The sequence below is a fragment of the Protopterus annectens genome, chromosome 3.part0, assembly GCF_019279795.1.
Source record: "Protopterus annectens isolate FY-2018-M chromosome 3.part0, PAN1.0, whole genome shotgun sequence".
NCBI classification, from domain to species: Eukaryota; Metazoa; Chordata; order Ceratodontiformes; family Protopteridae; genus Protopterus; species Protopterus annectens.
This window is the reverse complement of record NC_056731.1, coordinates 281,837,032-281,864,995: the sequence shown is the minus strand read 5'-3', so window position 1 is coordinate 281,864,995 and position 27,964 is coordinate 281,837,032. Positions and strand designations below refer to the sequence as shown.

The 27,964-nt window shown below is 41.2% G+C and overlaps 1 protein-coding gene across 1 annotated transcript in view; it reads right to left on the bottom strand.

Annotated features, from left to right (window-relative positions):
• The window catches only part of NEK10 (NIMA related kinase 10), a 3,576,599-nt gene that overhangs the window by 3,226,990 nt on the left and 321,645 nt on the right, over positions 1–27,964 (bottom strand). The window contains exon 3 of the mRNA XM_044064761.1: positions 10,706–10,829. Within this exon, the coding sequence (XP_043920696.1) occupies positions 10,706–10,815 (110 nt within the window). The 5' untranslated portion in view covers positions 10,816–10,829. The remainder of the gene's footprint in view (positions 1–10,705; positions 10,830–27,964) is intronic.

The following is a 27,964-nucleotide window of genomic DNA, read 5'->3' as shown; positions in this document are numbered from 1 at the left end:
TGGTCGGAAGAGGAGTAGCCAAGCTGCTAGCTTCAATGAATGGAGGGACTGATGGAGTTGTCCTGACTGATGCGTCAAGAGTTCCAAAACTTGGTCCAGGAACCAGGGACCCTCCAATGCATACTTGTGAAGAAAGGGGAACCAGACTTAATGAGGCCAGTATGGGGCGATTAGAATCATTTTGCTTTCCAAGCGAATCGCCTTCTGAATTACCTTGGGGAGAAGGGGAACTGGTGGAAAGGCGTATAGCAGATCGGGGAGCCAAGCTTGGACTAGAGCATCCTTGGGGATCTCCCCCAGAACCGGGGTGAGAGAGAAGAACTGCTGGCATTTTGCGTTGAGGGGAGTTGCGAAAAGATCGCAACATGGAGCTCCCCATCTCGTGAAAATCTGTGTTACCACTCTGTCGTTCAAGGACCACTCGTGAGGAGAAAGAATAGTCCTGCTCAGTCTGTCGGCTATCACATTGGATCTCCCCGGAATGTGTGTTGCCACTAGAAAACATTTGGTAGCAATCGCCCAATCCCATACCTTCATGGCCTCTCTGCAAAGGGGGTAAGACCTGGTCCCTCCTTGCTTGTTCAAGTACCAGACTACCGACATGTTGTCGGACTGAATGGCAATCGTACCCTGAGGGAGGTGATCATGCAGTGCTTGCAACGTTAACAGCACCGCCCTCATTTCCAGGATATTGATGTGGAGAAGACTCTCGTCGGAGTGCCACGTGCCTTGGACCAACCTGTCCAGATAATGTCCCCCCCACCCTGTCTGGGAGGCGTCCGTAGTCAACGTGGCCAAGGGGAGTGGAGGAACGAATGGTCGCCCTAGATTCAGGTTGGAGGAAAGAAGCTACCAACGAAGATCCTGTTTGCACGTCTCTGTGATCAATATATGGTGACTGAGGGGAAGGTCTTGATAAGACCACTGGACTGATAGGAGCCACTGGAGTATCCTCATATGCAACCTTGCCAAGGGGACCAGAAGAATGGTGGCTGACATGGAACCCAACAGCTGCATGACCATTCTCGCTGGAGCGCGACGTCTGAGGAGTAATGCCCGAACCTGAGACTGCAGTGTTGCTATCCTTTCCGCAGGAAGATAGACTCGCATCTGCCTTGAGTCTATTTCTGCACTAATAAACAGAATACGCTGTGATGGCAGCAATACGGATTTTGTCCAATTGAAGGTGATTCCTAAGGAGTTGCCTAGGGAAATAGTGGCTGCTAGAGTTTTGAAGAGTAGATGCTTGGAGGTGGCAGTTAGGAGCCAGTCGTCTAGGTATGGAAACACCTGGAATCCTAGACTTCTCAAGTGAGCAGTCACCACTGCCAAACATTTGGTGAACACCCTAGGGGCTGTGGTGAGACCAAAGGGCAGTGCATGGAACTGGAAATGACTGTCTCCTAGGCTGAAGCGCAAGTGTCTCCTTGACGCCTGATCTATCAGAATGTGATAATAGGCGTCTTTGAGATCTATGGAGCACATCCAAACACCTTTCTCCAGCAGCGGGAGAATGGATTGCAAGGTGACCATCCAGAATTTGGACTTTTTCACTGATCGGTTTAACTTGCTGAGATCCAAAATGGGCCTCAAGTCCCCGGTCTTTTTTGGTACCAAAAAGAATCTTGATTAAGTCCCTGATCCGGCCTGATCTGTGGGGACAGGTTGGATGACTCCTTTTTGAAGCAGCTTCGATATTTCGCTGGCTGCCAGATCCCGTTGACTGGGTGGCGGGTCCGGGATTCTTTGGGATGGTGGGGGAGGTTGAGAGAAGGGAATAGTGTAACCTCCGGCGATGATTCGGAGCACCCATTGGTCCTGAGTGATACTTTCCCAGGCCTTTAGGTGCCTCGAAAAATGACCCCCGACTGGCTCCGGAGCTGCACAGTCAGGCACTCCTTCAGGGATGTTGGAAGGAGGAGGAGTCACGAAAGGACTCACGGTCTCCAGTGTTGCGGGGGCCTCCGCCGCCTCTGGGACGGCGTCTCCCTGAAAAATTTCCCCCTCCTCTGCCTCTAGAAGGGGAATCGCTCTGCTGCAATGAGTAAGGCTTTTGAGACTTACGGAACCACATTTTCCCTCCTCTTCGAGCCTTGGGATAAGGTCTGAAGGGAGTGGAAAACCGGGCCCCTACGGCAGTTAAAGTCTTACCCTCCTGTTCATAGCGAGTCAAAGTGTCCTTTACCTTGGGTCCAAACAGAGAGGACCCATCGAAGGGGGCGTCGGCAAAGGAAGACTTAAAGGCCTCCGCAAAGTGACACAGGCATAGCCAGGCTTGTCTCCGTAGAGCAACACCTGTTCCCGCCGCTCTGCTCGCTCCTTCGGCTGCATACGAAATGCGCCTCATGGACGAGTTGGATAAGGAGGACAGGGTAGCCAACTGGGAGTTAACCGTCTGGGCTAACTGCTCAGGTAAGTTACCGGAGAGGGTATCCGAAAGCTCCTTGACCAGATCCCTCTGCAGTCTGGTGAAATGCATCAAGTAGTTCAGAGACCTTAATGTAAAGGTTGCTGAAGTAAGGGTGCGCTTCCCGTACCGATCCATGCTCCTAGACTCCTTATTAGGAGGATGGACGGACGTTGAAGCCTCTGCCACATCTTGCTGGGTGGCAGATGCCACCACCAAGGCATCTACAGCCACACCTTTGGAAAGAAAGTCCTTGTCAGGGGTGCCGAAAGGAATTTATTGGGGCGAGCTGGCACCGGTTCAACGGAGTCCGGGTGTTCCCATGCCCTTCGAGAGATCAAGTCCAGAAGCTCATCAAAGGGCAGAGACACCCAAGAGGCGGAGGGCTGAGCCCCGAAGGCCTTGAGGAACACTGACTCCTCAGCAGAAGGGGGTTTGGACTGCCAGTCGCCTCGTTGCTTAAGGATCTCCAAGATGTCCGCAAAGGATACATCATCCGAGGACGACTTGGGGGACCCTTCCGCATCATCGAGGTCAGTATCCGAGGTGAGGGACTCATCAGGGGAGTCGACGTGCTTCTTCTTGCACTGTTTCTTCCTGGGAGGTTCCTCCGAAGACGTTTCGGAGCGACCTCCAGGAAGAAGGGAACCCCCGATGGGGGTAACCTCAGGCCCACGGGCTCCGCTGTCGTGAGACAGGGGGATTGCAAAGGAGCCAGTCTCTGTACCAAGGGAAGGTGGTGGTGAGATGGTAGAAGTGGCCAGAGAGGATTTGGCCAAGGCACTCCTCATGGCCTTGAAGGCGGGACCCCCAGAGTCCTGGGATGGTCCAACCCCCAAGGCCACAACAGCAGTCGGAACTCCCGCCGCCGACGCACCGAGAGGGAGGATCGGTCCGGCAGAGGAAGTCCGCCTACCGAACCCCGACCCGAAGGGCGGGGTTGGAGTTAGGGTCAGAACCGACCCGACAACCTCCACCGGCTCCACCAACACTGACTCCAATGGCGCCAAAGCTGTTGGAGGAGGAACCGAGATAGCAGGGTGGGAAATCGGCTCCGGAGCCGACTGGGCTGGAGCCGAGACCAACTTTTGAAAGACCGGAGACTGAAAAAGCCTTTGAAGCACCCTGTCTACATCCGAATCAGACATCCTCGACGACTGAGAAGAGACCGACCGGGTCCGAGTCGACTTCTCCGCTGGCTCCAAAAGACTGGGGGACCGGCTCCGAATGGTTTCGAGAAGTATCGGCGCCGAGGGAGATTCCACTACCACTGCAATTTCCCTCTGAGCCGATGGGGACTTCGGCACCGAAGGGGAAGAGTCTGAGCGGGCAACCCTCATCAGCTCCGAAGGCAGTGGAGCCGATGGAGATGACTCACCTCTCGACGCCTGAGCTCTCAACTCCGAAGCCAGAGGAGTCGAGGCTGGAGACATCGAGGCAGACCGTTCCACCCTCGGCTCCGAAGTCCGTGGAGCCGACGGAGAAGCCTGCCTTGACTTTTTAGCTGCTGGCTCAGACGGGCTGGTCGGAGCCGAAGATTTTTTCTTCCTCGAAGGGGAAGAAGAAGAAGATAGGGCTTCCTCAAAGGAAGGGGTAATAAGCCCTTTCAAAATCAATTTATTTTTCCTCTCTTGAAGCACGCGAGAGGAAAAAGCGTGGCAAACGCTACAGGATTCCTGGAGGTGCTTCGGCCCCAAACAGTAAACACACAAGGAATGGTCGTCCGTAATGGACATTTTATAGTTGCATTTCGAACATTTTTTGAACCCTGATGGTCTATGTTCCTTCAACATCGTAAAGACACAGTAAACTTCGAAAAATACACAAAAAAAAACTACACAACTACAACTCTAACAAAAAGAGCGCGGAATAGGGCAAGGCCCCTCTGACTCAACGAAAACACTTACCCAAAAAATACAAATTTACCACAAAAATCACCTAATACACAATCACACACAACAAGTAGCTGTTAAAACAGCTTTTGGGTCAGTTTTTGCAGAAAAAATGACAGAAAATTTTGTCCGAGACCACGTCTATGCTTAGAAGCGGCAAACGAGATCTGGGGAAGCAGTAGTGGTGCATCCTGGGATATGAGATAACTCAGCCAATAAGAGACTGCGTTCTATTGTATAGCTGCCGAGTCGGAGCCGAGGATCAGCTCCGAACCCATCTGTAGAGAATGTAGGTGAGATAGGATCACATTACATCTGCCATATTGTGATAGAGACTGAAATGCAGGAAGACCTTGAGTGCTTAAAACGTAAATTTAGAGAAATGTGTAACCCTCAAATGAATATTACAATGAAAAGGCTCACATTTTACACAAAAAAATCAAAAGCCTGGTGAAACTATAGCAGCATATATTACAGACTTAAGAAATAAAGGAAAAGTGTGCAGACTTGGTGACCTGAGAGATGAGTTGATAAAAGACAGGCTTGTGTTTGGTGTTAGTAATGATTCAGTGAGAAAGATTTTGCTTCGAGACAGTGATCTAACATTGAGCAAAGCCCCTGAGATTTGTCAAATATATGAGCTTACAAAAAGCATACAAATATGCTTATGAATGAGAAAAACATGCATGCAGCGTCTGCCAGTATGAATTTTGATAGTGTACAACTTAAAGCTAAGATAAAAAAGAAAGAAATATAAACCGACTGGAGCTGCTACAAACAACCTTATTGATAACTGTAATAATTGTGGAGGCAGTCGTGAACCTAAACGAGAAGTGCTTAGATTTTGGTCAGCAGTGTCACAAATGTAAAAAGTGGAATCATTTCAAAAGACTTTGCAAGTCTAAAGTGGCACATACTTCCATTAAAAGACAGCAACCGAAGAAGAGAGCTGTCAGCAAACTTTCTATATTCATGGTATCTCTGTGATTAATGAAATAGTTAACATAGTAGATTATCAGTTGGCAGCAAAGAGTGAAATATGTTGTACTGTTCGGATTAATGGCAAGCCTGTAGAGCTTAAAGTAGACATTGGATCCAAGTGCAATGTTACATCGGCACAAATGTTTGCCAAAGTAAGATCTGATGAGAAACTTGATTCAGCAAAGTGTGCAAAACTAGTTCCTTATGATGGTGAAGAGATTCAAACTGATGGCACAGAAGTTCTCGCATGTCATTCTGCTGGGAACAGCTATGACTTGCAGTTTTATGTAGTCCAAAGACACATGCTGTCATTGTTAGGCCTCAAAGACAATTTGAGAATGGGACTGATTTAATTTAATAAAGAGGTCCACCATGCAAGTCTGCACAACAATGATAGTTTTACACAGAATATTTTTAGTAACTATGCTGATATTTTCACAGAGGAGCTTGGCAAACTTCCAGTCACATATTCCATGAAGTTAAACCAGGAAGTAAGCCCAGCTGTCAGACCAGCAAGTAAGGTTCTGGTAGCAATACAAAGCAAACTAAAAACAGAGCTTAACAAAATGGTGAATTTAGGTGTGATAACCCCAGTAAAAGAACCGAATGAATGGCTATCCTCCATGGTCATAGCTCATAAGAAAAGCTCGGATGATATTTGAATATGTACTGATCAGACAGATTTAAACAAAGCGCTTAAACATCCTCATCATCCGATGTGCACAGTAGTAGATATAGCAGCTCTCATACCAAATGCCACTGTTTTTTTAGTCTTAAATGCAAAAAGATCATTTTGGCAAATTTTGCTGGATCACAAATCTTCATTACCAACTACTTTCAGTATACCATTTGGTAGATCCAGATTCATGAGAATGCCATTTAGGATCAATTCTGCCAGTGAAGTATTTCAACTTGCAATGGAACAAATTTCTTCAGGTTATTCATGTGCTATCATAGTAGATGACATTATTGTAGGGGGCAATGGTGAAGACGAACATGCTAGAAACCTCAAGAAAGTTCTAGACCATGCTCTTGAAATAAATCTTAAACTAAATCCTCAGAAGAGTAAATTCAAACTGAAATAAGTAACTTATGTGAGTCATTTGTTTACCAGTTTTGGCTTACAACCAGATCTGTCTAAACAACCATGAATTATTGAGATGCCAGTTCTAGAAAATGTCACATCTTTATATTTTCTTGGTATGGTCAACTATTTAGGAAAGTTCATCCCAGACCTGAGTGAGCTTTCAGCACCCTTACATGAGTTGACTCGCAAAAATGTAAATTGGTCCCGGTTGGACCACCACCAAAAAGCATTTGACGTTCTGAAAATGGAAAACTGCCAGTCCACCCACATTGAGATATTATGATGTTCACAAACCTGTTACTCTTTCCTATGATGCTTCAAAGTATGGTCTTGGCACAGCATCTCTTCAAGAAGGCATACCAGTATGCAATGTATGGAAAAAAGTCTACATTTTATTACAAAAGTAATTATCTAATCAATTTATAATTGTTGAGAATGTCTTTGTATATAGTTCATGTTTGTTGTATCATTATTTGACTATCAATTTGAAAATAATTGTTCATTTCTAATGTACATATTTATTTTTCAATTTTAATTTTAATAAAATTGTTTTAAAAAAAAGAAGGCATACCAGTAGCCTATGCATCCAGAACTTTAACTCAAACTGAAATGCACAAATTAAAAAACAGCTTTTGGCAGTAGTGTTCACATTTTCGAAGTTCAATGATTATATTTATAGCAAACCTGTTCAAATAGAGACTGACTGCCAACCTCTAGTGACAATTCTGAAAAAGTCAGTACATACAGCCCCAGCATGTCTGCAATGCATGATGTTAAATTGCAAAAGTGCAATTTTAATATTGTCTATATAAAAGGTAAATTTCTATACCTTGCTGATGCTTTGTCAAGAGCACCCATACAAACTGAACAGCATGACAATGAGAAAGTAGACTTTGAAGTCATGGACGACAAAAAATTTTCCTCGTCACATCCTGATGAACTCAGAAATCACACAGCTTCAAACCCAGTTCTCCAGAAGCTGAAACATGTTATCAGGCAAGGATGGCCAGCACAACAAACTAGTTTACCACTTCACATACAAACATTTATTTTTCCTTACAGAGATGAGCTCATGATGGAAGATGGAATCATCATGAAAAGTCCTAAAGTGGTAATTCCTACAGCATTACAACAGGAATATATCAAAATCTTGCATCGGTGCCACCCGGGTACTGATTCAACCAAAAGAAGGGCAAGAGGCATAGTATTTTGGCCTTCTATGTCAAAAGATATACTGTAGAGAAAGAAACTCTAGCATGTTCTATTTGCAACAGTACTAAATCACACCAACAAAAAGAACCACATCAGTTAAACCAGATTCCTGAACTACCATGGTCGACAGTTGCTACTGATATTTTCGAGTGGAATGGTCAACATCACTTAGTGTTAGTAGACTCTTATTTGAATTGGTTTGAAATAGACCTTCTTCCTAACTTAACATCCAGCACTGTCATTACGAAATTGAGGAGACATTTTTCTGTTCATGGTAGTCCACACAAAGTCGTATCTGACAATGGTGCACAGTTTACAAGTCAGAGATTCAAGAATTTTGCTAAGTCTTGGGACTTTGTCCATGTTACTAGTAGTCCCGAGTATCCACAGTCCATGGATTCATTTAGCGTGCAGTTCAAAATGTGAAATGTTTGTTGGAGAAATCCAGGAGAGATGGTACCGATGTTTTTTCTAACCTACTTAATCTCAGAAACATTCCTCGAGATAATTTGCTTGGTTCACCTGCCACAGATTGATGTCCAAACAACTCTTCTGATCAGTAAACAATTATTGATACCAAATGCAAAGAACAACAGAATGATCGAGACTCAACTTTTGAAAAAACACCAGTCATAAAAGTTGTACTATAATAAATCCAGCAAACCCCTCAGACCATTAAGACAAGGAGAGATTGTGAGAGTGCAAACATCTAAAGGATATGACAGAGTGGGAATTGTCAAAAATATTTGTGAAGAACCAAGATCTTACATCATACGATGGAATGGATGTCAGAAGGAATCAAAGACATATATTGCCAGTCTCCGAACCAGTGACGCAGCAGATTGTCTGTGCCAGAGACTATTTCTCAGAGCAACTCTGCACTTGTTCAAATTCCAGAGGACAGTGTACTTTCTTCAAGTAACCCTGATGGAATCCCCAAAGCTCCAATTGTAAAAGACTCCCCAGAGACTGTCCCTGTTGCTAAGCCCAGTCAAAGTTTTTATGTGACCAGATCGGGTAGAATTTCCAAACTAATTTCGAGTTACACAGCGACTTGGACTTGAATCATTTGTAAAATATTTTGTTCTCCTATTGCATGTCGAACAAATCAGAGGGAGTATGTAGATCACTGCGTGTCTTGTACCCAGTCAACCACTGTGGCCAGATAGCATGTGCATACAAGTTACTGAGCACATGCAAGATCAGCGCCATTTTGTATAGTCAGCTAGTGTGAATGCAGACATGAATGGAGATGCACATGGGAGTGTGTTTGAAGTAATGAGTCAGTCAGTTTAAATATATGTTCCAGTTACAGCTCCTGGTGTGTTTATGTACAGTAAACAACTTGAACCCATCACAGTGCCTCAGTATCTCATTTGAATACTTGAGACATGCAACACTAACCTTAGATAAGTACCCCTAGACTAAACCATACTTCCATACTTCTTCCTACCCTTCAACTACTTCCCACACATCTCTTTCTCACAACCCTTCACTATATTCTCATTTCCTCATTATAACTGACTACTAACCCCGCCACCACTTTCCAACTCACTTCATCTTTCTTACAATCACCTATAGAACCTTCATTTCCCCTTCATTTCCTCCTCCTTCTTCACACTTTCAATCACGTCTAGTCCTTCTTCTTAGATCAGTCTTTAGACTACTACACCAGCTGCTGACAAGCAAAAAAATCTTAAGCAAAAAAGGATGCTGCTTTTATGCAACTTTATATCTATTTTATGTTTTTATTATAAAACTGCTTACTAAAGTATACAATGCTGCTGGTCCACTAAAATGTATGTCTGTATATTGAATTATGCTCATCATCTTCCTTTGCTCAAAACAATAATAATTATCCATGTCTAACTGTACTATCTGCAATGATGCCATTATCATGCAGACTTTTCAAAATACTACTGAATGACTTTCCTACACAATGTATAAACTTTATAAAATGTCTTTATTCACTATTCTGTGTGTACAACTGTAAAATGATGCATGTTTCTACATATTATAATACGTATCATTTGGACCTTTTTCTCCCCAGGCCTCCGCTGAAAAGAAGAATCTGTGCCCAGTCAGACTTTCCCAGTCAACAAATGCAATACATATACAAATATATAAAATAATTCCAATACAGAAACTTATCAGGTATTAAAAATTTTGCAGATAATGATGGAAGATGGCACCAGTTTTCACAGAGGTTTTAAATAAAATAAAAAAGTGTTGAGGAATAAAGACAGATATAAACAAATGCAACACATCTGAATAATGCTATGAGGCATTACTCCATGGGGTTCCTATTACGCAATCGAAAATCCCTTTAGGCGAATATGAAGATGTCGAACCATATTGCACGAAGTACGTAAACCCTGAACAGTCAAAACCGCGAATTTCGAAATGTCGATTTGTTTTGGTTAGCCCATCTGCGGTACAGCTCCATAAGGTAAGTGTGCTTTAGTGTTAGGATTTGGGTTAAGGTAAGTGCATAGATAGGTACTGTATGTAAGAGTTAGTGTAGTGTTAGGTGTAGGGTTTTTTTAAGTGTATGTATGTGTATTATTTATTTTGTTTAGGTATATGTCTGTAGGGGATGTGTGCGGTAGTTACGGACCTTAGGGTTAGGGAGGGGTTAAGGAGAGTGCATAGATAGTTGTGTTTGTGGGGTTTAGTGTAGTGTTGGAGGTAGGGTTATGGTGCTTTAGTTTAGGTTAGAAGTAGGGTTTGTTTAGTGTATGTATGTGGTTTATTTATTTTGTTTGTGCAGGTAGTATATAGCGGGTGGTGGGGTTGGCCGACTATGACAGTTCGATTTTTTTTTTCGCGGTTTAGTGCATTCAGGATTTTTGCTGTTCGCGGTATAGGGGTCGATGTTTTGGAATTTGCGCATAGGGTTTTTCGCTTTGTTAATATAGACCCTACTCCATGTACTGCTTTAAATGAGTACTGGCTGGAGCATTAGGCATATTTTTTTAAATTAGGTAAATAAAATAGATTGGTTCTCATCTTACGTCTAGCTCTGTTTATGAAGGCACTATTATAGTAAAGCATAAATGCATTTTATTTAAATGAATTTACATTGAACTGTAACTTCATTGCACTATGTTATTTGTTTACACTTACTTGTCCGAGCACCCTTGTTGCTTTTTCTCTGCGGTCCAGTTGGTATTTTTTCCCTTCTTGTCTTCATATGGCATCATCAGAATTCCATGTGCATGTGATTCACAACACATTCTACTGCATTTTCCTTTGTAATATAGAGCACACACAAAATACATCATCAGTACAATGTGCTCTTATTCTTGGAAACTAAACTGATTACATATGCCTGTTTTTTTTTTAATTTTGAAACCTTTTGACAACATAGTACTTTTTGACTAGGAAAAAAATTCTGAATTTAATGATTACAAAACCAATAACACTATATAAAAAGAAAATCATTGCTTCCTATTGATGTGGTGGCACTTGGCAAATCCTAACATACAAAAAGAAAGACAAAAATGCAGGAGAAGAATGAATATTTAACATACTTTTTGCAGGGGGCAAGCCCCCCAACTTCCCCCAAAGTAATATATACCAACTCTGAGATCGCCAAACTTCAGAGAAAAGGGAATATTCTGAGAAATGGCAATCTTAACATTGCTTGTTTGGCCATTCAGTCTTCATACTATGAAACTCACTGAAGTTGATCCTGATATTTCAAATGGTTACCACACTCATTTTTGCTGCTGATACTGATATTCCTTCAAAGAACACTTCTTGATTCAACTTGCATGTATCACTATGAAAAGGTTATTCCTCAGTCACAGGAATCATCTAAAATATATTTTTTCTCTCCAGTAATGATGAAAGTAACATTTCACACTGATAATTTTAATTATTTTTCAAAAGCAATGGCTACTAAGGTTGGGCAAATTAGAGGTTTCATTTTTGTCTTATAAATATGTTATAAATAATGAATATGTTTCAGTTGTTTAATCAGACAAACAGTCCTTGTATTTCAGTCTGTGTTATCTTCTATTAACAAATAAAAGATATTTGAAATCTAACATGACTTTCTGACTGGATTAATAGCGCATCTTACAACAAACATTTTCTGAAACATGCAAATGTTAAAGTCTGAAATAAGGAAAACCATAGTATTACAAACTGGTAGTGAAGTTCTTTCTGTAGTGTACAGTATAGTGTAACATCTCTAGCTAAATTAACTATTTTCTGGATATTTAAAACAGTAGCATTATATACATAGAATCGGAAAAGTATGCAACAGTCTACAGTACAGAAGTATGCAACACTCTACAGTAGAGGCTAGCACTTAAAATGCTGGTTAAGTTAGATGTTCACTGGGACAGCAGAACTTTGTCATTTCATACAAGAAGCTCACAATAGCTCTTTCACAACAGTCCTGCTGGAATCCATCTTGTTACCAGATGTGCACCAATTTGCATATATGCATGCACTATAAGAAAGCAAGGCCCCATGCTCCCTCTATTTCTTCACAAAATAACTATTATGTACCATTTATATACAAGGAAACAGATGTAAATGAATTTTGGTATTAAAAAAGAAACTTCTGCAGAAAAAATGGGAACAAAAACATATATCCTCTGAATATCAGTTTTGTAATTTATCCTCCAATCAAAAGAAGTTAAAAGAGTTGTGTTGTGTGCACACAGAGATACCTTACTAAAAGGATGCAAGGCCTAAACAACATGTCTAACATGGACCAACTCAAAGCCCTGTCACTATACTCGGTATTCCACAGACTGTTAAGAAGTGACCTGTGTCTGGCATACAAGGCATCCTCCGACCCAATACTGATGGATTTAAAGTACAACAGCAAGTCAAATAGCATTAAAACTACTTGGTCTAGGGATCTAAACCTTTTCTGCAACATAAAAAGAATGGTTTAGAGTGACAGGTATATTTCACAATGAATACAGGGCTCTGGAACAGACTAATGCAACCACATAAAACAAAGCTCATCCTAGTCCATATTCAAACACAACTTAGATCTATGGATGAAAAACAGAACATTTACCCCAGGACTTCCCTCTTTACTCCTAATGGACAGAGGCAGCTCCTAACTGTTTTTATCCCATGCATGCATGGGTTCCCTCAAATGATCTATTGTATGATCTCAGTTATTCACATCAGGGGTAATATACAAGTATTGATCATGGGATGGGTAAGGCCAACCTCTAACTAAATGGGATAGGTTAATTCAAGCACAAAAGGGAAAATTGGCAAGGCTTGAAATGGACCACAAGGACAGCTAGCTAGTACTTACCTATGAACCTAAGAGGCCTCTCATGTAGATTTTCTGTTTTGACAAGCATCTCATATACTACCTTATACTGAAGACAGTTTTGCAGCTTGGAACACTCATTATATAATAACAGTTACTTGGCATTGAAAAACATAAGCACTGACTGGACAGAAGAATCAGCCTGCCTATGATAGTCGTATTGAAAAACAAATTAAACTGCAGCTACTGAAGAAAACTTAGGACACTGTTTTCTCTGCTTCAATAGGCTAAAAGTGACAACCTAATAAGAGAAAAATCCCTTACACTAATGACCAAAGGGAACAAAAAAAATACAAAGTATTCACTTTAAAAATACTGGTCTTGCTTGTAAAAGTCGTTAATGCAAACATGCAAATAAATAAATATTGTAATTGGAAACAGGTGCATTTACCAATTCTACATGAGAATATCCAGATACGCAGCAGGATGCATACGCAATCTATCTATAATTGGTCTCTCCCCAAAAAAGAATGGTTAGGAGTTGCTCTGTTATATGCACCTTTTTCTGAGAGAATACGTTAGCATAAACAATCCTACCTTGGTTTGTGATTTACTGTGTTGTTGACTGGATTTATATTGTATTTGTGATCACTATTTTTAACTGTTTTTAGGTAGGAAGGGATAGATTGTTACCAATATTTACTTTGATTCATATTTTGTTGTTTTACCTTTAATTTCACTGTTGGTTGTTAGAAAGCGATAGGTTATAGACCGGCACGCTCTAGCCACCCCAAGGAACCTAGACAGCTATACATTTACACAGACTGCAGACAGGAAAATCCTGAGCATATCTAAACAATCCTACCTTGGTTTGTAATTTACTGTGGACTCGACTGGTAATATCTCTCAACTGTACAGATTTTAGATAATGTTCAGATTTTTGTCTCGTATTTTTGGTCTGTTCGTCATAAAAGTTGTGATTTTCTGGCAAGTCACTGGGATGATATGAGGACTGAAGTCACCATATGATGACAAACATTTGCGTTTCAGACTTCAAATCCTTCGGAAAACGTATGTTAACAAAACCCTCTTACTCTAGCAACTTTCTAAGTTTATAATAGCAATATTTAAAATATGTCCCTATTTTTGAGCCTTTGTCCACCAGTTTTGTCAGGCTTTGTCCAGATTTCTTGCACTAAGAGGTTGAGAGGTATGCTGGTAAGAGAAATTTTATTTGAATTTATATTGTATTTGTTATAACTGTTTTTAACTGTTTGTAGATAGGAAGGCATAGCTTGTTAACAAGATTTACTTTGATTCATGTTTTGTTGTTTTACCTTTAATTTCACTGTTGGTTATTAGCCTAAACAGCTACAAATTCACACACTGACTGCAGATAGGAAAGGAATTGCAACTTTCACCTGGCTTGCAGAACTTGTATCATCAGAACAAGTGTACTGCACTTAATTTATTATTTAGTTGCTTATTGCTGGTGTGATATTTTGTGATAGAAGTTGATTTAAAGTTCTCTCTGAATTCTGTGGTTACTTTTTTTGATTACAGGTTCATAGGTAGGTACTAGGCTATCTGCCCGAGGGCATTTATAAGCCTAGCCAGAGTGTGTCGGCTTTCGCCGCCCCATTGATTGATTAATTAACTGATCCTCTGTCAAGCAGAGCCAATGAAGTGATCCCAGGGGTGTATCTTCTGTTACACATCCACTCGTCAAGGTTTCTCTTGAAGAGTGTTAGTGAGTGGCTCTGCCTGATGTAATTTGGAATTTTGTTCCAAAGCATGGGGAGTCTCTGTGACAGGAATCTATACCTCCAGCATGTTCTATTTATTGTTGTGGTGAGGTTTAGCTCACTAGAGCACGTGGCTTGCAGTGACTTGGATTTCTTTAGGTGGAGGATGTCCATCAATTCTGAGTTGGACATGGCTTTGTAAGTCAGGCAGAGATCACCTCTGAGTAAGCGATATGCCACTGAGTAGAGCTGGAATTTTTTCAGTCGGGCTGCATAGGACATATGTTTGAGACCAGTAATCCTCTTGGTGAGGTACTTTTGTGGTCTTTCCATCTGTTGGAAGTGTCTTGTGATGAAAATCCCAAATGGGGCATTGTACTATATGATGGGTCTAATGAGTGACGAGTAGAGGGGCACTATAACCTCTTTATTTCTAGATGCGAACCCTTTAGTAATTAGATGGGCCACATAGAAGGATTTCCTAACTACTTTGGCAATATGATTGTCAAAGGAGAGATTACTATCAACCTGGGTCCCCAGATCTCTCTCTTCTGTATTAAGGGGGCTGCCACCTATGTGGTAATTTGTGGGTGTTTTGTTTTTCCCAAAAGGAATGACTATGCATTTTTTGGCATTTAGCTGGAGGCTATGACTTTGACACCAGGTGTCCATCTCAGTAAGGCTCTTTTGGAGGTTGTCCATGTCAGCCGGAAAGTCAATTATGGCTCCCAGTTTGCAGTCATCTGTGAACTTGGTTAGCCATAGTCCTCCTGTGTTTGCCTGTACTTCTGAGGAGTATATGCCGAACAGTAGGGTCCCAGGACCGACCCTTGCGGGACACCACTTGTGACTGGTTTAGAGTCGGACCTGGAGCCCGCTATTCTTACCGTGTGAGTTCTGTCTGTAAGCCAGTTGGCAACCCATCTCGTGACGCAGGGTTTATGTTCATGCTGGTGAGTTTTTCTGTAATACCAGAGTGGAAAATGGTGTTGAAAGCCTTGGCGAGGTCAAGGTAGGCTGTATGAACCACCTTTCCCTCGTCTATGGCCTTGGTGACTGTCTCGAAGAAGTCAACCAGGTTTAGTAGGCACGATCTGCCCTTAACAAAGACAAACTGGGTCGGGTCAAGTGTTTGGAGGTTCCCAATGTCTTTGTTAATGAGTTCCATGATGATGCACTCCATAGCCTTGCAGACCAGGCTAGTCAGGCTTATGGGGTGATAGTTACCAGGGTCAGTTGTGGCCCCTCCTTTGTAGAGAGGAATAACCGTTGCTGTGTACCATTCTATGGGCATGTAGCCTGTGGAGAGGCGGAGGATGAACAGCGTGTTTAGGTGGGGGGTTAGTTCATTCTGTAGTTCATGCAAGACGCAGCCTGGGACACCATCTGGTCCCATTGATGCTGTGTTTTTGGCTTTTGAAAGGGCTATGTTCACCTGTGCGTCTGTGATTTTTGGGACACTACACTTTTCCGGTATTGTTGTGGGCCCTTTTGGAAGTGAGTGGTGGGTGAAGTTTGCACTGAATCTATCTGCCAGAATGTTGGCAATATCAGTAGGTTCACTATATTTTGCACTAGTTCAGTGCATATCTGCGAGTTGCCACTTAGATCCTTAACATAGCTAAAAAGAAGGTTTTGTGGTTATCTTTTGAATCCTTGGCTATTTTTCTTTCGAAGTTAGCCTTGGATGATTTCATGAGGGACCTCAGTTTCTTACTGATACTGATCAGGGATGTCTTTCCTTCTTGGGATTTGCTTTTTTTCTTAACTAGTCTCCTCCTTCTATTGTATAGCCTGTTTATTACAGGAGTTCACCAAATTGGTTTCCTTCTCTTAGAAGAGCGAGTCTTGGTTTTGCTAGGGATGGCACAATCCATGCATCCTTGTAGGTGCTCATAGAGTGCATTTGTAAAAGTTTCTGCATCTTGGGCAGAATTATCCTTTAGCAGGGTGGCTGTGAAACTTACCACCTCTGTCTTAAGTAAGGTGAAGTTTGCTTTACAAAAGTTTTTTTACTGTGGTTTCTTTAGTTGGGGGTGGTAGTGGGGTGTGGACATCCAGAGTGATTAGTTTATGGTCTGCTCTAACCAGTGACAGGTTGACCTCAGGTGTGGAACACCCGTCGCCCATGTCGGCGATGACCAGGTCCAATATGTTTTCACCTCTGGTAGGGGAGTTTACCAGCTGATCCAGGGCATTTGAGTTGATGAATTCCAGGAAGCGCTGGGCCTGGGAATTTGTACTGGAGTAGTTTTCCCAATGAATGGTAGGGTAATTGAAATCACCCGATATCAGGGTGTTCAGTAGGACCTTCATGTTTTCCAGTGTCTCCAGAAAGGTGGAGTGGTGGTCCTGGGTCATGGAGGGTGATCTGTAGCAGGCCACAATTTGCATTGCAGATTTGCCCGATGATAGTTGCACATGGATGATCTCAGAGGTATTATGCTGCACCACTAACCTGGAGGTGTGGGTATCCTTGATGAATATGGATACACACCCTCCTTTTGTGTTTTGGTCCGTGTTCTGTGAACGAAATGTGTGGCATGAGTTGTAGCCTGGTAGTGCTGGAGTGCTCTCTGGAGCCTTGAACCAGGTTTCAGTTACTGCATAGATGTCGACGTTCTCCATACCGAGGAGTGCTTCGAGCATGTGCATTTTGAGATTTAAACTCCTGGCGCTGAGTAGCATAACCTTCAGATTTTTGTTAATTGTGCTGTTTACGGAGGTGGGTTTGACTTTTGAGCCTTGCCTAAAAAAGGCATGATGGGGGCAGCAAGAACCTTGGCCAGTATTCGAAAGCCTAGGGGTGACAGGTGCAAGCCATCTCTTGCGAAGCAACGTGGCTTGTCGAGCATGTCATCCCAGGCTGACAGACACTGGATCTCCTTTGAATGACACCAGAAGCTTAGCCAGTTGTTGAAATTAATCATTTTTTCTTTATACTGAGGTATAATTCTTGGTAAGGGTAGGATGCTACTCATGGTCAGGGTCATACCAGCCTGGGCTACATGATCAGAGAGCTCTTCCATGTCTCTTTTCATGTCCCACCACCACGCCAGACTCTCACCCCAATAATTTTACCCGAAATTCTACTGACTCCCTACTAATATTACATCTGAACCTAAGAAGCATTAACAACAAAGTTCACAACCTCCACGCCATTATAGCTACTCATTCCCCCGACATTATGTGTCTAACCGAAACATGGCTAAAGCCCTCTACTAAGAATGAAGAGATCCTCCCACCCGGGTATAATATTTTTAGGGCTGATCGTACAAAAAAAAAAGGTGGAGGTATAGCTGTTATGTATAAAAATACCCTGAATATCCTTAAGAACCCAATTCAACCTCCTATAATCTCTAACCTAGAAATTATTGCCCTACAGATCTGCTTAAACTCTAAAAAACGCATCAACCTTGTTGTAACTTATATCCCACCAGGGAACAACACAGAAAACCTGGAGCAAACCCTGAGCTGGCTATCCACCAGCTACCCACAAGAAACCATAGTTCTTGGAGACGTCAACATAGACTGGTCTCTCTGTTCTACCCATTCAACTCCACAACCTATCAATCTACATGTTTTTTCCCAAACCATCCTATCCCCAACTAGAATAGGCAACTCTCTTCAAAAAGAAAGCATCATTGACTGGATCCTTACTAATAGGGACTCAAATAACTACACCACAGGTACCCTTCCCAGTGACCTCAGTGATCACCTAATTACTTATATCATTAAACATAAATGCCCAACTTCTAACCCCCCCCTATATAGACTAATCAGAAAAAAAAGAAAATTGTCCCACAAATATTTATTGCCAACCTGAAATCTTGCAACTGGTCCATACTAAAACCCTACCAATCAATGAGAGTGTGTCACACTTCAATGACACATTTCTCAAGATACTTGACGCACATGCCCCACATAGACAAATTAGATCCAAAGTTCGCATAGCACCTTGGCTAACTAAAGAAACCAAAACCAAAATCAAATTTCGTGACCAAGCCTGGGATAAGTGGAGGGCCACAAAAACCTCCCAAGATCGCACTAAATTTCAACAACTAAGAAACACCACCAAAGCAGCTGTTACCCAGGATAAAAAACAATACTTCTACCACCTCCAGCACAAACACCAGAACAACCCAAAGAAATTCTGGGCAGGTTTTAACAACCTTTTGCACCCAGGTAAAACCTCCACCCCAACCCCCGAGAAACTGATAGGACAGGAAGAAGTAGCCAACACCTTCAACTCCTTCTTCACTGAGACTGTCCAAAATCTAGCCAGTCAACTAACTTCCACTTCACCATCTGCTGTTCAACAGCACGTCGTCACCCCTACCCCCTTCAATTTAAAGCCAGTCTCTTCCTCTTATATACGCATCTCCTAAAAACTCAAACCAACCACCCTAGCGGCTGACCACCTCCCTGCAGAATTCTTACAAATCGCATCTGATGTAATAGACTACCCAATAACAATCCTTATCAATAGAACTATAGCTGAGACGTATATCCCTACTATCTGGAAGATCTCTTATATCATTCCACTTCACAAAGGAGGTACCTCCATGGAAACCTCAAATTATAGACCAATAGCTATCCTATCCCCAATGGCGAAAATCATGGAGAGATGCATCCACAAGCAACTTCTCCACTACCTAACCGTTAATCATCTCTTGTCCAACTCCCAGCATGGCTTTCGCCCCCACCATAGTACAACTACCGCCCTCCTTTCCTTTGTTGACTCCATCAATAACAATCGCAACAACAAACTTATATCCTCTGCCCTCTTTTTGGACCTATCAAAAGCTTTCGATATGGTCAATCATCAGCTCCTCCTTAACACCCTTGAAGCCTTGCATCTGGACACACCAGCACTAAGCTGGTTTAAGACCTACCTCACGGGTAGGCAACAAGCTGTCCTGTGGCAAAACTGTATATCAGGACTACTCCCAATTACCATAGGTGTACCTCAGGGCTCCATACTGGGTCCACTTCTGTTTTCCATCTTCATAAATAACCTTAAATCAGTCATCCCTAAATCCACCTGCATACAATATGCCGACGACTCCACCCTAATCTGCTCTGACGTCTCCATCTTGAATCTCCAAACTATCACTCAACATTGTTTTTCTCTAATTGAAAAATGGTTCACCGACTTGAAACTCCTACTTAATCCAACTAAAACGAAATTACTACTATTCTTCCACAATGTTTCCTCATCCCAGGACAAAGAACTCCCAAACACTAACAATATAACCTTCCATGTTAAATCTAACAATGGGACCCTCATAACCCCTGTCACCAGTACCAAACTACTTGGAGTTACCATTGATCACAAGCTCAAATTTGACATACACATTACTCAAACTATAAAGTCTGTTAACGAAAAACTAGGATCTATGTACAGAATTAAAAACTTCTCAACTCCTTCTACCAAATTAACTATTGCCCGCACCCATCTCCTCTCTCCCCTCCTCTACGCATCCCCGGTCCTCTCTTTCCTCAATAAACGTGAACTTAACATGCTCTCTCGTGCTTACAACCATATTGCTAGATTTATAACAGGTTCCCCTTATTGAACCCACCATTGTCTTAACTTGAGGAACCTTGGCTGGCTAGAACTGCCTAATCTCCTCAAACTTAACCAACTCACCGAGGCTTACAAAATAATCAACCATCCTGAGAAAACTCCATCACTATCCAGCATTCTGGCTCCTTACTCTAATCTCAATAGTCTTCGGTCATCTAACAGTTCCCTTATCCTTACCACTAAAGCTAAGAACTCAGGTGGGGATGCCCTCTACGCTAACTCCATTGGCAAACCGTGGAACTCATTGCCAAACTACCTAAGACTTGCAACTTCACGCACTCAATTCAAAAACAACCTTAAAGAATATCTCACAACCCAATGGATATGCCCTTGTCGTGCACCTGACTAACTACATATCTCATACCCTACTAGTCCCACTTCCTCCTAGCCCATTCTCTTATTCAGACCTTTAAAATCACTCATTCCTAATCTCAATGAGGTTTTTACCTGATCCAGTCTATTTTACATCCCATGTGAAATTAATACCATGCTTAACCAACAGCTTGTTCTGCATCCTATATAACTACTAAGTCATTTTTTTTTTCATCTTGTAAATGTTATTTGTACTCTCTTCTTGTAACACTATTTTGTATCTATTTTAACATGTATTAATATTTTGTTTGTTTGGAGCTTTTCTCCTCGGGCCTCTACTGAAAACGGATATGTATCCAGCTAGACTAGCCCGGTTAACAAATGTAAAATAAATAAATAAATGTAAAATGTAGTCCAGGGAGGTATGTCTCAGGTCATTCACACCAACATGAACAATGACAGAGTCATATTTGTACTTGTTCTGGAGTGACCTGAGTGCTTGTGTTATGTGGTGGATTCTGGCTCTCAACAGACAGCTAACAGTAACCTTCTGCTTGTCCAGCCTAGTGAGTGGGATGTCAGTGTGCCTGACTATAGAGTCACCTATTACTAGTGTGTTAGGTATGTCATTTCGCCTTGAGGGCTGTGATTGTGCGGCACACTGATTTTGTGCTTTATGTGTTGTATGGTTTGTGACGGGAAGTGCAGGTTGTTTGGGTGTCTGCTTTGGATGTCTCTGATGCTTTTGCAGGTTTTTATTTAGAGCCTCTGAGTATGATTTTGTTTATTTATGTGTATTTTTTGCCAGTGCTGTTTTAGTAGGTCTGTGTGTGGCTGGAGTTGTAGTGCAAGTGTTAACCTGCTCCTCTTAACTGTCTGTTCCAGTCTTGGGTGGAGACAGCTTAGCTTCCAGTTTGGCTGTATAATTGCATCTCTCGCATATGTTAGTGTTTTGTGGTAGGAGGAGAGGGTTGTCTGTGTACATGAGGCAGTTGTAACATTGCCTCAGGATACCCAGATTCACCAGCTGGATTGGAGAGAGCAGCTGAAGTTGCCCTTTGGTCATGCCTGAATAGTAGGGCGAGCTGCTTAGTCGCTTGGTTGGTGAGGGGTGAATAAAGAGCCTTGCCCTGCTGTGCAATCCATGTCAGGGTATATTAGTGTTTGGTCTGAGCAAGTGCTGGGCTGTAATATGCTTTTTGAGTGCTTAGGTTGAGAGTTGGACTAGTTTCAAGGGAAAAACTGAAGAGGAGGCGTAGTGGAGCCGAGAATAATTTAACAGTAGCTAACCGGCACTGCCCGGTGCACAAAACCTTGCAAACGCAGTTTTTATAGTAGGGAAATGAAAGAGATAGAAATTAGCCCAAAATGGCCAATAAACTACTAACTTCTGGGCTGGAAACACTCCTCCAGGGACAGATAGGTTGCTCCCCTCTCTCACAGGTGAACAGAGAAACTTCCTTCTATCAAAGTAAGGTATGGGCAACTCAGAAACTAGTATCACAGCCCTGAATTCAGCATTAGCCTGAAAACTGGACTATACTAGCTTAGAAAGGCAGGAAATAAGGAATTTTTTTGGTTTTTTATTTTTTTTGAAAAGATAAGGCACAAACAGTAAAATAAAATACACTTAAAACAGCTTTAAATGACTACAAACTATCAGAAAAGGCTATCGCACTTTAGTGTGTGGCCTACAACAGTTAAACAAATTATTTAAACAAAAAACAACTTTTTAAAAGTGTAGGCAGTCAAATAAGTACAATATGTGAAAAAAAAGCTTTTAAATCACAATAAATGCTGGAAAATCTGAGTTTAGGTGGAAAACAGTTAAGTAAAGCAAGAAAGTACAGAAAACTGATACTTAATCACGCCAAAGTCTCTCTCCTAAGCTAGAAGGCTTGCATCAGTTTAAGGCTTTCTAGTGCTACCCAGTAGGTTAGTTACAGGAAAGATGGGAAACAAGAGCAGATGTGGTCTTTTAAACCAGAAAGTTGAAAGAGACGGACAAACTGTCCAAATGGTCAATAAACTACAATTTCTGGGCCAAGAACCTCTCCTCTTGTGGTAGACAGGCTACCTAGTGCTTACCACTCCCACTGATAAGCTAGAAGGCTTTCCTCCAACACAGAAAGGCTTGTGGGGCTCAAAGCTTACCAACAGTCCTGGATACAGCAACTCTGTACGTGGACTAGGCTAGTTACAGGAAAGGTGGGAAACAAACGCAAGTGCGGCTTTTAAAACAGAACGTTGAAAGAGATGGAAAAAAAACTGCTCAAACAGCCAATAGCTACAATTTCTGGGACAGGGACCACTCCTCTTGTGGTAGATAGACTACCTGATGCTTACCACTCCCACTGATAAGCTAGAAAGCTTCCCTCCAACACGGAATGGCTTGGGGGGGCTCAGAAGCTTACAAAGAGTCCTGGATACAGCAAATCTGCACCTGGACTAGACTAGTAACAGGAAACATAGGCTTTTAAATCAGAAAGTTGAAAAAGATGGAAAAGCTTCCCAAACGGCCAATAAACTATAATTTCTGGGCCAGAAACCACTCCTCCTGTGGTAGATAAGTTACCTACTGCTTACCACTCCAACTGATAAGCATGAAGGCTTCTCTCCAACACAGAAGGGCTTGGGTTGCTCAGAAGCTTACCAACAGTCCTGGATACACTAGTTATAGGAAAGGCAGGGACCAAACACAAAACGGGCTTTTACCCAGAAAGTAGAAAGAGATGGAAAAACTTCCCAAACGGCCAATGAACTACAATTTCAGGGCCAAAACCCACTCTTCCCGTGGTAGATTATTCTTTTCTTTTACAATATTTTATTCGTTTGAAGCTGAATATGGATTCCTTAAATGAGTATGCAATTAATGATTTGCTAATGCACAAATATCTTGTACAGTGTAATAAATGCTATGCATATTTAATGGTAACAGCTAATAACACTGGTGATCTGTGTTCCTCGTGTCAAAAGTTAGATGATTTGATTAACATTGTTAGAAGTAAATCTAGTCTTGATGATGATTGCACTTGTGCAATTGGCATAGCTTGTAGAACTGTTTCATATATTAATGACTGGACTGATGAAATAAATAATGTTAGGTATAGAACAAATAGAATACATTTAGGAAATTATGCAACTATTGTCTGCAAAGATCATTCAACCTCTATGAAACAAGACAATGCCCCATACAACTTTGGAATTCTGGATGCAAGTATTCAGCAATCTGAGGATCCAGTTTGTTTAGAAGGAAACAAAAAAGAAAGAAAGGAAGACATTCACAACAAATAAGGAAGAAAAAGAAACTGATTAATGACTGTAAAGGAAAGAGAATATGTAGTAAAAAGGACACTGCTTTGTTATGTAACACACAGGTTACAGGTAATGATGATATTTTTCTATTAGAAAACCTTCAGTCAACAGAAAAAGGCATAATTTTTTCAACAGAGAATGTATTAAAAAAAAGGTAAGGGGCAGGTGAAAAGGAAGAAATCAAAATTGAGCATGGAAGGATTGAAGAACATTACTGTTAGAAAAGACAGATGTTGACTACATGGCTCAAGCTGTAGTACCAGCTGGATAAGAATTTAATACACAATGAAAACAGTGGGATTAATAAGACTAATGGTGATAAAGATCTATCCTCTGTAACAACTGATATAGCAGATATTACTGTATTAGAAGCTAAAGATTCTTCAGAGTTGGCCAGCAAAGATTCTTGTAGTTAGAGATTCAATTATTAGAGGAACTGATACTTATATTTGCAGAGAAGATAATGAACATCAAATAGTGTTATGCTTGCCAGGAGCAAAAATAGAAGATGTGAGACAAGCCTTTGAATGCCTTAATGTAAGGAACTACAGATCTGTTTTTATTCATGTTCATACAAGTAATGTCATCAGCAAGGATTCTCTGACTGTTAGTAGGGAACTGAAAGCACTCTTAGATAGTATAGCTTGTACTGGTGTTAGGACATATTTTCCACAAATCACCTATAGAAAGGATAGTCAGGTCACTGTCAATGAAAAGACTTTTTGGATAAATACCTACATGGAAAAAAATGTCCCGTTTTCAAAAATGGAAATGCATAAAGCATCTAAGCCTAGTTTTGGGCACACGTGTTTAGACAGGATGACATGCACTGGTCATGATCAGGGAAGAGAATTTTTGCAGCAGATATTTTGCAATATTTGACAAACACTAGGCAGGACTTTTGCCAGGTCAAAAATGTAACATTTCAAAGAAAGCAACATTAGATGCATCTCTGATGGTTGTTAATGCTAAAGTTTATTTTTTATTGGAAAATGTGCTATGTTCCCACAACATTGATGTTATTATTGCTTGTGAAACATGGTTAAAGAACGACTGGAAACCAGTTCTGTCAGGGTACAAAAGTTTTTACTGCAACAGAAATTTTAACAAAAAAATCAGGTGGAGGTGTTATGATGGGGATTAAAGGTAATTATGAGACCTGTGATTATTACACGTTCAGTGATAACACCAATGCTATAAACTGTGTAACTATGACAATAAAGACAACCCTGGAACATATAACAATTGTTGACATGTATGGACCACCAAAGTCAAGTGCAGATGACCTACAGGAATTCATACATTTCTTGCATGAAACACAGGAGGGAAGAATAATATTAGCTGGGAACTTAAATTTACTAGAAACAGACTAGAATAATATTGATTCAACAATTTTAGTAAGGAAATTATTCACAAAGTATATTCAGGAACAATTGCTTCAGACTGTAAAAAAAAACTACCAGAAAACGGAAAATACTAGACATTGTTTGTATTCCTAAAAAAAATACTGTTATTTCACATCAAGTTTTACCACCATTGATGTGCAGTGATCATGGGGTTATAAAGGTTAATTTGTTGCTAGATAATTCTGCAAAACTGAAATTGAAACCAATGCACAGAAGGTTAATAACAGATTATATGGAAGCAAAACAGTCTAGTTGCAAATCTACAAACATATTATAATTGACCTGCAAACAACCATATAGGTGGGCCTTATATCCCTGAACACACCATCTCAATTTTGTAAAACGTAGCTCATGTCTGTTCAGCCTGGATGAGTTCTTTGAAAGGGTTAATTAGGACAAGAAAGACCACAGCATCTATACTGTGGACAATATATATGCCAAGAGCTTCCACACTATTTCCATGCTGGGATTAATGATAACAACTCCAACCTCAATATTAATCCGTATGTAGTTTGCTAGTTAGCTAACTAATTATCTGACATAACCTGTACTGTTATAGTGGGGTATCTGCTCTAAACAGGAAAAACAGCACTGGATGCGTTAAACAAGGGTCTGTCCCAGGGGCTCCTCTTTGGTATACATTTCCTCTGATATGAAAACTGATAATAATGTTTGCTGATGATTGCAGACTGGGGGCAGTTATCAAATATCATTCTGATTCTCAAATTCTCCAGACATTACTGGACCAACAATGTTTGTTGTGTTGGTCATGTCCTTACTCTCTATACTAAGAAGTACAGCACAGATTCCTTTGGTAAATCTGCCATCACAATCATATACCATATAGATAACATCCCACTTAAATATGATCCAGTCATTAGAGGCTTGGCTACTTGTGTTAATAAATTCTCCTTGGACCACCACATTTCTGTCATGGTTATAAAATCAGTCTGTCTTGCTCAAATTACCTTTAGTGGTATTTCTTCAAGGTCCACGGATATTGCATTGCCTCACCTCTCTGTTTAGTCTCATATAGCCTGCTAAAGGGTGATCTCTGGTTAACTTTCCATACACTGAACAATGTTGCACTCTCCACTTCTTCACATAAATCAAACAGCAGGGTACAGCAAAGAACCAATCTAGAAACCTAAACATATACTACCATATTAACAATACCAACTAGTGCAACAGGTGACTAACCTACTGTTTCTCTCATTTTTAGAATTATTATAGAACATAGTGGAGATCCCACAAAGGAGGAATTTGCTTGTGAGGGGATTACATATGCAAAACTTCTTTTATAAACTGTTTTACTAACAGAGAAGAAGAAAGAGGGGGATCCACAGACAGAAAAATAGAGATGCTGCTAAATGACCCTGAACAGATGCATACAATAAGTCATTCTGAAGTAGCTCACACAAATATTTTAGGTACCACTTAGAAATTTGTATAGGTATCTGAAATTTGTTGTCTGTGGGTCATTTTCTAGTAGCAGCTCTTTTTGCCTTCTTTAACATCTGCTGCACATCCTCATGAAACAGGTGCCTAAAGGGAGTCAAAACCAAATGATCTAGGCTGTAAACTGAATTTGCTCTAAATTGGGGTATACTAGTTGCTCCTGAGGGTGGAAATGCATAAATGAACATTTCTATCTAAGGGAATGACAATGAGTCTGTCCTCCAAGCATGGCTGCAAGGATGTCTGGAACAGAATTTCTCCAGTTGTCTGATTTGAAAGGAGGCAAATACCTCTCTGTTTAGTCTCATATAGCCTGCTAAAGAGTGATCTCTGGTTAACCTTCCATACACTGAACAATGTTGCACTCAAAGTCTTCACATAAATCAAATGGCAGGGTAAAGCAAACACCCAATTTAGAAACCTAAACATATACTGCCACATTAACAATACCAATTAGTGCAACATGTAACTAACCTAGTGTTTCTCCCATTTCTAGAATAGCTTCCCCTCACATATCCAACTGAGTGACTCCCTGGCAACCTTTCAAATAATCTGGATGATTGGATGGGCCACTACAAATTTTCACTCAATATTTATCTCCTACTAATACTGGGAGACATGGCTGAGCTTCTCAATGGTCCCCATCGCCATATGCTTCAAAAAACATATGAACAACGTACAGAGGAGTCAGGAGCATGGTCAGAAAAATTTAGGTAGTGAAGGTGCTCTCAAGCCTTTATGTCAGCAAGAGAAAACACTCAGGACTACATCTGTTACATTGTATCGATTGCCTGTTGCAGCGTGTTTTAGTCTAGCCAGACAAAGAAAGGCCTGCAGGGCCCAATGGATACTGGGGAAAATGGCCTGGGAGGCTACAGCTTCAGCTCAGAAGTGACTGCAGAGGCACTCTCTGAATAATAGGTGGCTATAGGAGTCATTTTCAATGGTGCTACACCTTAAAAGTGCTTGGTAGACACTGGTGCAGGTGAAATTAAGACCACTACTGATACTTTCTGATCAGCATCAACAATCTTAAGCCACAGTAGTAACTTATTTCTCAAACGGCAACTTTCTTTCAGAAGACTAGGAGGAAGTCTAGAAGTGGAACCCCTAGAAACAGGTGGGGGGATACCCTAAGTTTCTCCAAATCCAAGTATTTTTTTTTCTTTTTTTAAGAATGAAGGGTTTGATGAATGCACATAATGCTGCAGTCCTCCATGAAATTAGTTTAACTCAGCCATCTTAAGACAATTAATGTATCATCCTGCAGATTGGTGGTAGTCTTTGCACTACATTTACATTTTTTGA